This window comes from Camelus ferus, chromosome 31, assembly GCF_009834535.1.
Source record: "Camelus ferus isolate YT-003-E chromosome 31, BCGSAC_Cfer_1.0, whole genome shotgun sequence".
NCBI lineage: Eukaryota > Metazoa > Chordata > Mammalia > Artiodactyla > Camelidae > Camelus > Camelus ferus.
The window spans coordinates 10517330-10530970 of NC_045726.1; the positions used below are offsets into that span (position 1 = coordinate 10517330).

At 43.5% G+C, this 13641-nt stretch overlaps 1 protein-coding gene across 1 annotated transcript in view; it reads right to left on the reverse strand.

The window, feature by feature from the left end:
• EPHX2 (epoxide hydrolase 2) overlaps window positions 1–13283 on the reverse strand; it is a 50740-nt gene extending 37457 nt beyond the window's left edge. The window contains exons 1-4 of the mRNA XM_032471115.1: window positions 13114–13283; window positions 7717–7801; window positions 1671–1830; window positions 66–256 (exon numbers count right to left, since the gene is read on the reverse strand). Coding sequence (XP_032327006.1) covers window positions 66–256; window positions 1671–1830; window positions 7717–7801; window positions 13114–13214 — 537 coding nt within the window. The 5' untranslated portion in view covers window positions 13215–13283. The remainder of the gene's footprint in view (window positions 1–65; window positions 257–1670; window positions 1831–7716; window positions 7802–13113) is intronic.
• Window positions 13284–13641: the final 358 nt, after the last annotated feature.

Consider the following 13641-nt stretch of genomic DNA (forward strand, 5'->3'; position numbering starts at 1 on the left):
TTCATCTTTCTTGATGGCAATATCTCTAGAACATTCTTTTCCACTGAAAGCCAGTGTCTACGTACCTCACTGGGGCTGGCCTTCAAGGTGTCCAGCATAAACTTGTAGACCTGGGGGTCAGGCTTGGCCACTCCGATCCTGCACGACTCTATCAGGAAGTCAAAGTGAGGCCTCAGCTCACACATCTGCTGGGCCATGCTGCCTCTCTGTCTGCTGTCATCCAGCCAGTTGTTGGTGAGAATGCAGGTCGTAAATCCTGAGCGAAAAGTCGCCAGTGAGTGGATCCGCCACAGAACTGCTCTAAGAAGACGCGGGTGCCCCAAAAATGGGGCCAAGTAGGGTTCTGCTCACTTACAGCAATCTTCTGATGCCTGGCTTCTAAACTGACAGGTTAGAAAAGCACCACCTTTCCCCTTAAGCCCCTTGGCACAGACAGGAGAGCGAGCTAATGCTGCACCCTCAGGGCTCTCAGAGGGCGACACTACATCCCTTCATCCCTCACAATTGTAGACAAGAGGCTGTGATATTCGTCAGCTCACTTGACTTTCACACCTTTGGGGCTGGCAGAGCAGATCTTATCATCTCACATTTACCAATGGGAAAATGGAAGCTCAGACAAATTACGAGCTGTCCAGAGCCGCACAGTGCAGGCAGAGCTGGGCCATGCCCAGAATCCCGTTTTTGCACTGTCACTCTGCCCCTCCTCCCAGTCTATGTTCCTGCAAACCCTTCTGGACCATATACTTCAGAACATTTGCCTTGGCTGTCAGAGACTGCACACCCATTTCAAAACTAGAGAAATGCAAATAGAGACAAAATTATCCCCTGGTTTTCTCTGCCTAACTAGACAGGGCAAGAACCAGGAGATGCTAGAAACAAGATGAAGGTAAGTCAATGGCGAGACCCTTCCATGCAACACCTGTGGGGAATATGGACATGGGACAGCTCACCACAGCCGGTGAGGCTGCTGCTAAGCGTGTGGGGTAATCTCAAACCTGCCCGTGAAAAAGAGCCGGGCTCTGACACTAAATAAACGCCTACTGAGTGAACATGACCTCATGTCCTAGACCATTTGACACCATCTGAATCCACGTCAGTCAGCTCATAGCTCAGCCACTCTGATATCCAGAGGCTGAGAAAATCACAATTGTTTAAAAGGCCTTGTTTTTTAATTCCTGTGGCAAGAGGTTGGGTCATGCGGGTCATTACTAGTACCATGAGAGGGAGAAAATTTTGCTCACGAAGCATAAACTGCTTCATTAAATACAATCATTTCACTTTCTCAGCTATTCTGATAGTGCTGATTTTTGCCATTTGATAAAACTTACTTTGAGACTATGTTTTTTGGGTTTTTTTTAATAATTTTTTTAAACTTTAGTTTTTTTTTTTTATTGTAGTTGTTGTTTGATGGGAGGTAATCAGGTTTATTTACTTCTTTTGTTTTTAATGGAGGCACTGGGGATTGAACCCAGGACCTCATGCATGCTAAGCACACACTCTATCAGCTGAGCTATACCTTCCCCCAACTCTGAGACTATGTTTTAAGAATGGCTTTCCATCAAGGCCCAGAAGATTCGTGCTCTCAACGCACATTTCAATGTATGCTGACCTGACCCTCTCAAGGGTTCTGATGTAGCTGGGTCAGAAAATGGCCAGTAATGCGTCCTTACCTTTCTTTCTGAGAGTGAGAGCTGCCTGAAGCATGGGGTGGTTGATCTTTCTTTCTGCAAGTGCTTTGCCAAAGATCTGACTTATGGAAAAATCCTGAGGCAGGCGGATCCCGGAGTCCTCAGAGGATTTCCTGCAGTCTTCTTCTATGAGCGGCACCCACTGTGAAAGTAAATTGAAGAGGGACTGTCAACGGGCACAACCACTTGGAAAAGCTCTTGGGCAGCATTTACTAAATCTGGGCACATGCATTCCCTGTGCCCCAACAGCTCTACTCCTGGACTCCTATGTAACGGAAAGGTCTACACATGTGTTCACCAGAAGACGTGTACAGAAATGTTCACAGCAGCACTATTCCTCAGAGGCCCAAATGGGAAACGACCCAGATGCCCCTCTTATGGGCTGAACTGTGTCTCCCCCAAGTTCATATGGCGGTCTTAACCCCCAGGACCTCAGAATGTGACTGTCCTTGGAGGGCGTGTCTTTAAAGAGGTACGTAAGATAAAATAAAGTCATGAGATGGGCACTAGTCCAGTAGGACTGGTGTCTTTATAAAAACAGGACATCAGGACACAGACCCACACAGAGGCAGAGACTATGAGGACACAGGGAGAAGGCGGCCGTCTATAAGCCAAGGAAAGAGGCCTCAGAAGAAATCAAGCCTGCCAACACCTTGATCTTGGGCTTCTAGCCTCCAGAGCTGTGAGAGAATAGATTTTTGTTGTTTAAGCCACCCAGTCTGTGGCATTTTGTTACGGCAACCCTAGCAAACCAACACGGCCATTAACAACAGAACGGACTGTGGTACATTTACACACTAACACAGCAGCACTCTTATCTCATATGTAATAGTCCCAACTGAAAACTACCCAAATACCCATCAGTAGCAGAATGGTAGAGAGTCCAGAAATAAACCCACAGGTATATGGTCAATTAATTTATGTCAAACGAGCCAAGAATATACAATGAGGAAAGGACAGTCTCTTCAATAAATGGTGTTGGGAAAACTGGACAGTCACACACAAATGAATGAAACTTGATCACTCTCTTACACTATACACAGAATTTAACTCAAAATGGATTAAAGACTTGAATGTAAGCCATGAAGCTATAAAACTCCTAGAAGAAAATGTAGGTAATAAGCTCCTTGCACAGGTCTTGGAGATGATTTTTTGACTTTGACAACAAAAGCAAAAAAACAAACAAACAAGTGAAACAACATCAAAAGAAAAAGCTTCCGCACACCAAAGAAACAAACCATCAACAAAACGAAAAGGCAACATGTTGTATGGGAGAAAATATTTGCAAATCATATATCTGAGAAGGGGCTAGTATCCAAAATATATAAAGAACTCATGAAACTCAATATCAAACAAACAAATAATATGATTTATAAAAACGGGCAGAAGATCTGAATAGACATTTTTCAAAGGAAGATATGCAGGTGGCCAACGGGTACCTGAAAAGATGCTCAACATCACTAACCATCAGAGAAATACAAATCAAAACCACAGTGAGATACTACCTCACATCTGTTAGAACAGCTATTATCAAAAAGATACGTGATAACAAGTGTTGGCAAGAATGCGGAGAAAAAGGAACCCTAGTACACTGTTGGTGGGAATGTAAATTGGTGTAGCCACTTTGGAAAACAGTATAAAAGTTTCTTAAAAAATTAAAAATAGACCTACCTTATGATCCAGCAATTCCACTTCTTGGTATTTATCCAAAAAAAAGAAAACACTAACTTAAAAAAAAAATGCATCCTCGCATTCACTGCAGTGTTATTTACAATAGTCAAGACATGGAAACAACCTAAGCGTCCATTGATGGACGAATGGGTAGAGAAATTGTGGAATTGTGGTACACAGACATACAATGGAATATTATTCAGCCACAAAAAATGAAATCTTGCCATTTGCGACAACATGGATAGATCTTGAGGGCATTATGCTAAGTGAAATAAGTCAGAGAAAGACAAATACTGTATGATCTCTCTTATATGTAGAATCTAAATAAAGAAAAAAACAAACAACAAAAAAATCAAGCTCATAGATACAGAAAACAGATTGGTGGTTGCCAGAGGCGGTTGGTGGGGGATGGAAGAAACAGGTGAAGGGGAGTCAAAAGGTAAAAAGAAAAAAGTAAACAAATGCCAAAATTGATGCAAGATGAAATATTAAATGTGAATCACCTAAAACCATTAATAAGGTCAGAAAAATAATGAAAGAATTTACCTTTCTATAAAAATAAAAAAAAACCCTCCAGCCCTAGACTATTATACAAGTAAAGAAAAAGTTAAGTGCAAGAATTACATTAGTAGATTTGCATTTTACGAAGACCATCCTAGAAGCAGTGAGAGACATGGATGGATTGGATTGGAGGAAGGGAGAATGATAAGAACAGAATTTTCACAAGTTCCCACCATCACAAGTATCTGCCCACCAGGTGTGGCCAAGAATACCTTCCTTTCTTTTGCCATTGATTAAGAGACGATGGTCCACAGCTCTTTTTATAGCAACCCTTCCACCTGAGCACTAGATTCATCCTTTGTTACCTTCAAAGACATGCTCCAGCAACTCTCCCCTCTGTATTCCTCTATCAGCAATTTCCCTCCGTACTGCATCATTGCCATCAGCACACAAGCATGCTGGTATCATAAAGAAAACCTCTTTTGACCTGATCCTCTTCCACTACTGCCCCATTTTTCTGCCCTACTTTGCATCAACACTTCACACGGTCTTCAAACCACCACCTCCCTTTATTTCTTGAACACACTCTCATTGGGCTTTCCCCTTTACATTCCACAGAGACTTCTCTTGTCAGGGTCCCCAGTGGCCACCATGCTGTGTTGCTGTATCGAATGGGCCCTTCTAGTCTTCATTGACTTGACCTATCGGCTGCACTTGGCACAGTCGATCACTCTCTTCATCTGAAACTTGGTAACTTCTCGGCCCTCAGGGCTCCACGCTCTCCTGATCTTCCTCTTATCAGTGGAGATTCATTCTCCATCTCTTACTGCTGAGTCCTCCTCACCAACCCGACCTTGAACATCAGCGTATCGGGGACTGGCCACTTCTGTTTATATCCCTTTATCCATGATCATATTGAACACACTGGCATTAAAAATACCATCCATCTATGTGCCGTGAATATGTTTATTCAGCCTGGACCTCTTCCTTGAACTCTGGGTTTGTACATCTAGCTGCCTATTTCACACTTTACTTAGATATCAGTAAGCATTTCAAAGTAAAATATCCCAAACTGAGCACTTGATTCCCCAACCCCACAGCAGGCATCTCTAGACCGATTAACAGCGACTCACACTTCCAGTGTGCTCTGGCCAGAAACCTTTGAGTCACCCTTAATGCCTCTCCCATGCCTCACACTCAATCCATCAGGAAAACCAGTTGCGTCTACTGTCAAAATGTTCCCACAATTAGACCACTTTTTACCACTTCCACCAGTATTATTTTAGTCTAAGATACCATCACTTCACCTGGATTTTCCAGTAGCTTCCTTAAGTAGTCTCTCTACAGTAATTAATCCTTGCCCTTCTGGTCTATTCACCCAGCAGCCAGAGTGAGGTTTTAAAAATATAAGTCAGATAATGTCACTTCAATGCTCAAAATCTCCCCCTGCCTTTCGATCTCACTCAGGGTGAAAAAAAAAAAAAAAGGAGACTGGATAAACAGACTGGAGTGTGTTCACACAATGGAATGTCATGCAGCCATGAGACTAAAACTGTCTACAACTGCACACGGTAGCAGCTGTGAGTCTCACACATGTCTTGTGGAGGGAAACACACCAGATGCAGAAGAGTTCATCCGCACGATTCCATTGACACAAAGTACCGAGGAGGCAAAAGTGACCTGTCTGTAAGGGCGACGGCCAGGGTGCAGGTCACTCTTGGAGGGCTGGTGTCTACGAGGGCATAAGTCGGGTGTCTACCGCTGATACTGTTTTATTTCTTGATCTGGGTGCTGGTGCCCTGGCTGTATTCAGTCTGAAAATTCACCAAGCCGTACACTTTCTCTGTTTATATGGTATACATACATGGAAAGTTAAAAGATGACATTCATTCCCAAGGTACAGCATTTTAAAAGACAAACTGAATCTAAGCTGCCTTTATTGTGGTGGAGCTTGGGTTTTCAGACTCTTCCTCTGACCATTAAAGTAACCCTGAAGCTGCACACAGACTAAAGAGGTCTGACTGGGTGCAGGGTTTTCAGAGTAATAGCTAGAAATTTACTCTGGGTGAATTCCTATGTTCACTGAACACACACAGCACCTCCCTCTTTCCTTACCTTCCGACAATATTACTGCAACTTTTTTTTATTGTTTCAAGCTTCAGTTTTTTCCCCAATGATATCATTACAGTTTTCATCCATGAGTTGCCAAAGAGTGTGTGTGTGTGTGTGTGTGTGCGTGTGTGTGTGTGTGTGAGAGAGAGAGAGAGAGAGAGTTTTAAAGTGATTGCAATTCATTATCCTCCCCACGCTAAGCCACACTTCCTAGGAAAGGTGGGCGTCTGCTTCTATTACAGTGGGCCCCGCGTTCCCTGTTGGACTGATAAGTGGCTGTAATTCATAAACCTTGTTTAAAATACAGACTGTCTTGTTTGTATGCTCACAGAGTAGATTCTCAGTAGCCTTTCTTATTTGAGGCACTAACTGAGAATTCAAATGGTTTTAGATTTTTATTACTTTGTTTAAAAATAATCGAGGTTGAAAAAAAGCCCCGAGGTTCTCGTAACAATGCTAACCATTTTTGATTGAACACTTACTACCTGTCAGACACTGTGCTAAACATTTTTCAAGCTTTATAATAACCTATGAAAGGGAGAGTGTTATTGGTCTTATTTTATGATGGCAAAACTGAGACTTTGAGGGGTGATGACTTCTGTACACAGTCTGTAAGTGGGAGCTAAGATTCACACCCTGACCTTGGACTCCAAAGTCCATCCATCATCCAGTTATTAATTAACAAAACCGCCCCTGACCCAGTGGCCCTGTCTGAAAATAACAACTCTCAGGATGACTACTAGCAAAAAAAAAAACAAAACACAAAAGAACAGGTTGGCAAGGATATGGAAACATTTGAAACCTTGTGCACTATTGGGAAATACAAAACAGTGCAGCTGCTTTGGAAAACAATGTACTGGTTCTTCAAAAACTTCAAAACAGAACTACCATATGATCCAGCAATCCTGCTTCTGGATATATACCCAGAGGAACTGAAAGCAAGGTCTTGAACAGATATTTGTACGCCCAGGTTCACAGCAGCATTATTCGTGACAACCAAAAGGAGGAAGCAAACCAAATGTCCACTGATGGATGAATGGAGAAACAAAATGTAGTGCACCCACACAATGGAATATTAGTCATCCTTAAAAAGGAAGGAGATTGTGACACATGCTATAATATGGATGAAACTTGAAGACATCACGCTAAGTGAAATAAGCCAGTCACAAGAGGGCAAATACTGTATGATTCACTTATATAAAAGTATCTAAGGTAGCTAAATACTTGGAAACTAGAAGGTCACTAATGGTGGCCAGGGGCTGGGAGAAAGGAGGAATGGGGAGTGGTTATTTAATGGGTATACCCATTTCAGTTTTGTGAGATGAAAAGTTCTGGAGATGGATGGTGGTGATGGTTACCCCATGTGAATATACTTAACACTACCAAACTGTATACTCAAAAAAGATCAAGGTGGTAAATTTTATGTGATGTGTATTTTACCACAACTTAAGGAAGAAAATTTTTAAAAGCTAGTGTGGCTGTTGTAACTCCCTGGCATAGATCTTCGAGGGCTTGGAAACTTCCCAGTCCCTGAGATGTGCCCCTCTGGTTGGCTCAAAGAGATAACAACTCAGTCTTGAATGTCTCTGTGTGTCTCCGGGCCTCCAGCCCGGTCTGTGAGTCAAATGTTACCAGGGGTAAACGGGTGAAGCAGACACGGCTGTGTCCTCACAGAGCTTAAGGCCAGCGGGGGAGTGTAGGCACAGAAGGCCTTCTCAAGGGGTTCTCTGAGGTGTCACCTCACCTGGGAAAACGTGATCTCTCCCCTCATCACACGGGCACTGGGACCATCTGGGCCTCCTCCCTTGAAAGCTTCATTCAGAAAATCTCTGGAAGACACAAAGAAACAAACAAATGGAATATTACTCAGCCATAAAAACTAATGAAATAATGCCATTTGCAGCAACATGGATGGACCTAGAGGTTATCATACTAAATGAAGTTAGTCAAAAAACGAGAAATATCATAGGACACACTTATATGTGGAATTTAAAAGAGATACCAACGAACTTATTTACAAACCGGAAATAAACTCACAGACATAGAAAACAAACTTATGGTTACCAAAGGGGAAAGGGAGAAGGGAGGGACGAATTTGGAATTTGGGATTGACAGATACACACTAAAATATATAAAACAGACAAACAACAAGGACCTACTGTAGGGCACAGGGAACTATATTCAATATTTTGTCATAACCTATAATGGAAAAGAATCTGAAAAGGAATACACATTTATATATATGTACATAACTGAATCACTTTGCTATACACCTGAAATATTGTAAATCAACTATACCTCAATAAAAAATAAAAATTAAAAAAAGTACAGTGTTCCAGGCAAATATTTACAATGGACTGAGTTTGGCAAGCCAGTTAGAAGTTATTTACCATCCCCATGCTAAGAGGACAAATATCTGGGAGTTTCATATCTGATAAGTCAACATTTTACTCGATTAACCTTCTTGCAGCTAATAATGATCAACATTAGACAAAATACAAAAAAAAAAATCCATACTATTTTTAGCCTGTCTCAACTTTCCAGCATCAGCAATGCCTTTGGTACGTCTTTGCCATCAGTTGTCTTATTTTTAACAGCTTTATTAAATTACGACTACATGTCATCAAAATCTGTACCTGTTACACAATAACTCCCCGTTCCTTCTTCAGTCATCACTTAAAATCAGACTATATGGCATACATTTTGTAACCTCCTCAATCTTTCACTAAATATTAACTACATATGAAATTTAATCTACTATAGTCTCTATTAATGATTTTTACCCAACCAAACTCTTGAAACTGGGAGGCGGAGGGTAAATAACTCAGTGGTAGAGCATTCTGTTCATTTGAATATGTTCATAATAAGAATGTATTTATGTATTAGTTGCATACTTAGAACCCATATGCAAAGTTAAAAATGAAGAAATGTGCTTCAGAGAGTAGAGAAAAGCTCAGAGGTGCAAAAAGCAGCCACAAATCTGGGAACTGCCCCAGAAACTCCTAGAAGCAGCCAATATATCCTTCCAGAAATAGTACACAGGATACGAGTAAGATGTCCTAGGTTTCAAATCCTCTTTCTTTACTGCTGATCACTTGTTTCTCCTGTTCAGGACCCATTTACTGAGCGTTACATATAGCAAGCACCTCGGGTTCTAGAGTACACATTTTTGAAAGATATTGACACTTTAGCCATCCCAAATGTTCAGTCCACTGGTGCCAGGCAGACCCTCCACAACGAGGCTGTGTGAGAAAATACAAATGAAGCACACAATGACTGTACGTGTGTCAGGTCTAGATCTCCAGAGACCATCCTGGCTCCACCAGGTCACGTCAGCGTCGTTGCCAAGGTACCATCATCTCCAGCATGCTCACCCTCAGCAGACTGTGGTGGTCTGGATGATCACAAATGAGAGCGGAGCATCGCTTTCCCTCCGTCCCCTGTATGATCCTGGAAGAACCTGCACCTCCCTGTTTCCCCCAAGCTATTCAACAGTCTCTCCACTTCTGGAGTTCATGACAGCCACTGGCTCCCCCATCATCTTGCCCTCAGGCAGGTATTTACAGATGTCCAGGGACCTCACCCCAAATCTGCTCTCAGCTGCCGCACCAGGCTCACCAGCCTCCTTTGTCCTTCACTGAGCCCCGCAGCCTGGGTTCCTCAGCTTCATCTTCATCCCCATCTTCCACGCCAATGACCTTGCAAACTCCTAGCTCAAGAAATTGCTTCAACTCAGATCTCCACCAGGCTTCACCCATCACTCCACACTGCTTCCTCTCGAAGCTGCCGAACTCTCGAATCTTACTTGGAGTGGCGCCCCTTTCCTTTTACCAAGATACTTGACCCATCACCGCAGTTGATGGTGGGCACCAATTATTTTACTCCCTCTCCATGCAGCCCAAAACCCCTCCGAGTCACTGGCTATCAAATGAGGTACATGCTTGGCCTGACTTTCATGCTGCACTACAGTGCAGGCCTGGCCAGCTTCCCCACTTCCCTCTCATGCCTCCCCTCCTGTCTGGCTAGGCTGGACTATCCAGTGCATTTGTGCACATTCCATGCTTTTCCCCTCCCAGCCTTTGCTCATGCTGTTCCCTCACCTGGAAAGATCTCCCTTCACATCTCTCCCCATCAGCATCCTGTTGATCTTCTCAGGGTCTGCCTCCATTAAGGCTTTCCTGACTCCCCCATCAGCCCTAATCTCTCCCTCTTTTGAACCACCTAAGAACTTTTTACCTCCTCTGGCACTGCCTTCATCTTGAACTTCGGCTATCTGTGGATGTCTGAGCTTTCATACCAGATACCAAGCATGTTGGACATGCCCGGTGCAAGGCAGGCTCTCAGGCTCACCTTCTGAATTAATACCGCCACAGATTGCATAGGCTAATAAAGTCAAAGTCATGGACTCCGACCTCCTGGTTCTAGCTTTGCTAGAACCTGTTTTATGGCTTCTGGGAACAATCCTTTGTGGTCACAGAGAGTGTGTGAGTCCGTGAAACTCTAGCTGAACAGAATATGCCCAAGACATTAATTTGCATGTGCGTGAGACTTTTGGAAATATAGAAGCGTATCAGGAACACAGCAGCCTACCATTTTCTGTGTCATCTAATTTGATCCTCACAAAAATTCCTAGGGGAGGTATTTTCTTATATTAAGACTACAACTAAGGTCTCAGTTGAGTTGAGGAAAACTGAGATAGGTAAAGACATACATTCACCCAGTACTAAGTGTGAGAACTGAGACTTTTAACCTGGGTCTGACTCGGAGACCAGAGTTCTTTGAAATTCCCCACACTTGCACACTTGTATACTTGTGACTTGTCTACTCACAATTATACTCTCAAGTATATTCACAAGTCATGTTCACTCCCACATTGATGACGTCACTGGAACAAACATACCTCATAGCTTACTCTCCTTTTATGTCTTTTTTTAAATTGAATTATAGTCAGTTTACAATGTTGTGTCAGTTTCTGATGTACAGCACAATGCTTCAGTCATACATAAACATACATATATCCGTTTTCATATCTTTTTCATTATAGGTTACTACAAGATATTGAATATAGTTCCCTGTGCTGTATAGTAGGAGCTTTTTGTTTATTTTATATATAGTAGCTAGTATCTGCAAATCTCGAACTCTCAATTTATGCCTTCCTGCCCCCTTCCCCCTGGTAACCATAAGTTTGTTTTCTATGTCTGTGAGTCTGCTTTTGTTTTGTAAATAAGCTCATTTGTCTTTATTTTTTTTTAAGATTCCACAGATGAGTGATATCATATTGTATTTTTTTTTCTCTTTCTGGCTTACTTCACTTAGAAAGACAATCTCCAGGTCCATCCATGTTGTTGCAAAGGGCATTATTTTATTCTCTTTTATGGCTGAGTACTATTCCATTGTATAAATATACCACAGCTTCTTTATCCAGTCATCTGTTGAAGGACATTTAGCTTGTTTCCATGTCTTGGTTAAATCCTAATTACCCACATGTAGTTATTCTGATTGGGGACTTTGGAGCCATCTTACTATTGTTTATTGACAACAAACAACTATTGATATATTTACTACAGAGGCTGGTTTATGGATATCAATTTACTACTGACATATTTATTATTGATGCATTTACTCACTTTCTACAGATTGACATCTTTTCCAGAACAGGAATCCTAAACTGGGAGGCAGAAAAATGAGTTCCATAGCTGCTCACGTCTAATTGTTACCAGAGAGTAGTCTTGTCTTATCATAGAAAGAATTCAGAGACAAGACAAGAAAGTAAAGTGAGGATTTAATACAAGGTGACAGTGAACGCTCAAGGGAAGAGTGGGCAGACTCAGGTGAGTAGCTTCTCTGAGTTTCTTTGGCAAGCTGATTATATGAGGCATAAAAACAAATGGGCAAAATATTCATTGGGGAGGGAGGGATTCAGGGTCATATTTCCTGATTTTCATCCCAGTTCCATCTTCCCTAGGGGAGGAGGAATTTTTGTCCTTATTTGGCCTTGATAAGAATTGTCCTGGCATTGGTACATGATGGGTACTTCTTGTCTGCAAAGTTAATTTTATTGTAATGTGGGCATAATGAGCAAAAGGTTACATTCGAACTCTGCAGATTCCTGCCTTTTCCCACCTTTCTTTGTCTGCCTTCCAGGACACTTGTCAACCCAAAATGTATGGTTTCTTATCAGTCCAAAGGTTTCTGCTTTTTGTTGTTGGCCCAAGGACCTCCATTGTTTGCAAGACATGTGATTTCCTGCCATTTGGCCTGTGCCCACCTTTCTCTGCTCATATCTAGCTATCTGACTGCTTTAACATAACCACTGCATTATCTGGAGCAAGTTAACCCAACTCTGGAGGCCTCAGTTTCTGCATCTGGAAAAGTGAGGCTCCCTCCAGAGGCTGGGCCCATTTTGACTTGGCATGCTGGCAGACACCAGACTTTTGTGATTTCGACAGCATAACAGGTCAAAAAGCCCTGCTTCTCTTTGGTATCATTAGAATTCTAGAACTCCTTACATGGGTAGAATTCTCACAACTCTTAAAGCTTCCACCCTGCACCTTAACCTTGACAGTAGCTTTTAGAATTTACTCTTTCTTGGGTGTTGCCAGGGCTGATCTTTCTTTCTTTGATAACTTTGGAAATAAATATGCTTTCCTTCCTTCTGACTTTAACAGCAACACATGTTCATAAGTGCAAAACTGGAAAATACAAAAAAGTAGAAAAGAAAATCATTCATAATCCCATCCGGGATTAATAATCCCAGGGATGCTGTGGTATACTTCTTCCACGCACAGGAATTTTTTCCTCTAGAAACCTTAGCGCTGGTCTTTCAAACCCGTTCCACTACACAGAATTCAGCGGGCAGCAGAAAGCTCAGCGAGTAATTTCTCTTACTTCAGGAAAAGCTTTCAGTACAAAGGGCAATTCTGGAGTCCTTAGAGAGATTTAATTACTCGGCATTTAGAAAGACAATGGATCTACTTACACACACTGGTATTTTGGGGCCGGGTAATTGTTTTAACCTTTCTCCCAGCGCTCTCGCAATACAGCAATCTGAAAGCAGGGCTGGGAGCCCTGAAAGGCAACTTCACGGAGGGGTCGCGCCCCTGCCACAGGGACCCACCGGGCCGGGCGCCGGCACCCTTACCTGGGCAGCGCCAGCTCCTCCGTGGTGCGGGCCCAGGCCCTGGCGACCGAGGGCAGCGCCAGGACCCCGTCCAGGTCGAACACGGCCGCACGCAGCGCCATGACGGCCTGCGCCCTAGCCTTGCACCCAGGAACCGCGCGCTCCCGCGAGAGGCACAGAGGCCGGGGCGCGGGACTCGAGAGGCGGGGCTCGGGGACCTCCCACGTGGAGCCCCGCCCCGCCCCGCCTCGGCCCCGCCCCCGCCAGCCTCGGCCCCGCCCCCTGTCCTGGACTTGGCCGCGCTCCATCTCCACCCCGCCCCCTGTCCTAGTCCCGCCAGGGTCGTGTCCCACCAGGGCTCCCTTGGTGTACTAGCACCCGTAGCATCCAGGGCTTCATCTCTACTGCCCCCCGGCGCCTGGACCCGGGGCTAGGATCTCGCCTCTGGGTGAATCACCTTCCATCGCCTAAACTCAAATTTCCAAGTACCCCCAGCTCTCTGGCAGTGTCTGCTTGAAGAGGCAGATCCAGGCCCCGGAATGGGCTGGC